Below are 2107 nucleotides of genomic sequence, written 5' to 3' on the forward strand. Positions count from 1 at the left end.
GTCTGTTCCTCCTCAGAGACGGGCAGACTGAGCGGGGCAGATTGGACGAGGCTGGCCGGGGCCGAGTTGCCTGTTTCAGGTTCAGCGAGAGCAGCGCCCCGCTGAAGCCACGAAGCTCGAATGTCCATCGTAAAACTAACTTTACCGTGGTTTAATGTGGAGCTATGGCTCTGCAGACATTGCACATTGCTGTCTTGTTTTGTGGTGTTTCTAGTGTTAAATACTTCCACACAGCGGACATGTTTAGATGAAAAGTTTGTTAGCTGTTAGCCACCATGCTGCTAACTCAGTCCTCACGTTGTAGCTGGCTGCAAACTATGGACTGGATTTCCTGAATGTGAAGCGGGTCTTATTACTTTGGGTTCATGAGACACGCCACCGTTCATGAAATCCATTCCATAGTTTGAAGCCAACATGCATCATGGATCAGAAATCTCTGCAGGTTGGATCGGAAAAATCTGATACGTAAATTATGCTGGTATCGGAGGACGATACGGACTGGATCAGCCCCATCCCTAATATGAACAAGAACACATTTTGTTTTGATTTTTAACTAGTTTTATGAGTCACAGCTCCTCGCTCTAGGTCCTGTGATTTTAGAAGGGTGGGCTCATCTGTGCGATAGATTCCCGTTATAAACTCAGAAACTTAACAAAGCATAGCGTGATTGAAGAATCAGTTTTGTTGTGTGTTTCCTTGACTGAAGAAGCCTTCCGGATCAAAGGCGAAACGTTTCAGCACAAAAAAAGAAACTGTCCAGATGACCTGACTGAAAAATGTTGGATAGCGTGATTTTATTATTTCAGTTAAACTTCGCCATGCACTGCATTGCTCTCTAGGGACCGAGGTAAAAATAAGACAATGGGTTTGAACCTACCCTTGTTCTGTCCTCTATACTGCAGATGTTGAGCTGCATTGGGATGTTGAAGCTGTGCAGGAAGTTTCCACCAAACACCAAAGAGTCGACAGGAGTGTAGACAGCATGAATCCAACCTGAGTCCACATGCATCAGCATTATGTTTGAATCTTGTTACTAAATCATGTCTGGATGCAATGAGTTCCAAACGTACCAGATGGTATGATAAAGGTGCAGCCTTGTTTCAGTTCAATCCTCTGACAGTCAGTTACTCGATCTCCCAAGAAAATATCTCCCTGTTTCCCAGACAGGACCCAGTTCTCATACAGCTCCAGGTTTGAATGAACTGGAGGGATCAGCCAGAACACCTGAAACACACAACTGCTGTTCACCATCGCAACAAAACTTCTCGATTAGTTTAACTATTGAATGAAAGAAGGAAAACAGTAAGGTATTGTTTTGTGGGGCGGCTGTGGCTGAGTGGTTAGAGCAGTCGCCCTCAAATGGGAGAGTTGGGGGTTCGATTCTGCTACTGTATGTATGTATATTCTTGATTTTTATTCTTGAGTGGTGATGCAGAGGTAAGAGAAGAAGGGCCTGTGATCAGAAAGTCACAGTTTCAACATCAAAACGTGGGTGGAAAAGGTGAAACACCCACTCCTGCCTCCACCCTCATTTGCCTCACCAAACATCTTAACCCCCAACATCTGCTCCCAAAAAACAGGTCTCTCTTGAAAATGAGTTCTTGTGGCTCAATGAGACTACTTGTATTAATGCGAGGTCCATGAAAAAAAATTCCACCAGCAGTCACATGCTGAAGTGTCCCTGGGCAAGACAATGAACCCCTCATCGCCTCCGATGTGTGTCCATCAGTGTATGAATGTGACAAAGCTCTGATTAGTCTCTTTAGAATGATTTGTCCAGATTAGTTTTGTAGAGATGCAGTGGAGTGATGTATGAATGTGTGTGTAGTAGAGTGCTGTATGAATGTGTGTGTAGTAGAGTGTTGTATGAATGTGTGTGTAGTAGAGTGTTGTATGAATGTGTGTGTAGTAGAGTGCTGTATGAATGTGTGTGTAGTAGTGTTGTATGAATGTGTGTAGTAGAGTGTTGTATGAATGTGTGTGTAGTAGTGTTGTATGAATGTGTGTAGTAGAGTGTTGTATGAATGTGTGTGTAGTAGAGTGTTGTATGAATGTGTGTGTAGTAGAGTGCTGTATGAATGAATGTCTAGTAGAGTGCTGTATGAAT

General features: G+C 43.6%; 1 protein-coding gene across 1 annotated transcript in view; it reads right to left on the minus strand.

Moving 5' to 3' along the window:
* The window catches only part of kdm2aa (lysine (K)-specific demethylase 2Aa), a 72829-nt gene that overhangs the window by 61909 nt on the left and 8813 nt on the right, over positions 1-2107 (minus strand). The window contains exons 8-9 of the mRNA XM_037690014.1: positions 1071-1224; positions 878-993 (exon numbers count right to left, since the gene is read on the minus strand). Coding sequence (XP_037545942.1) covers positions 878-993; positions 1071-1224 — 270 coding nt within the window. The remainder of the gene's footprint in view (positions 1-877; positions 994-1070; positions 1225-2107) is intronic.

Source organism: Nematolebias whitei, chromosome 16 (genome assembly GCF_014905685.2).
Source record: "Nematolebias whitei isolate Nwh7 chromosome 16, NemWhi1, whole genome shotgun sequence".
NCBI lineage: Eukaryota > Metazoa > Chordata > Actinopteri > Cyprinodontiformes > Rivulidae > Nematolebias > Nematolebias whitei.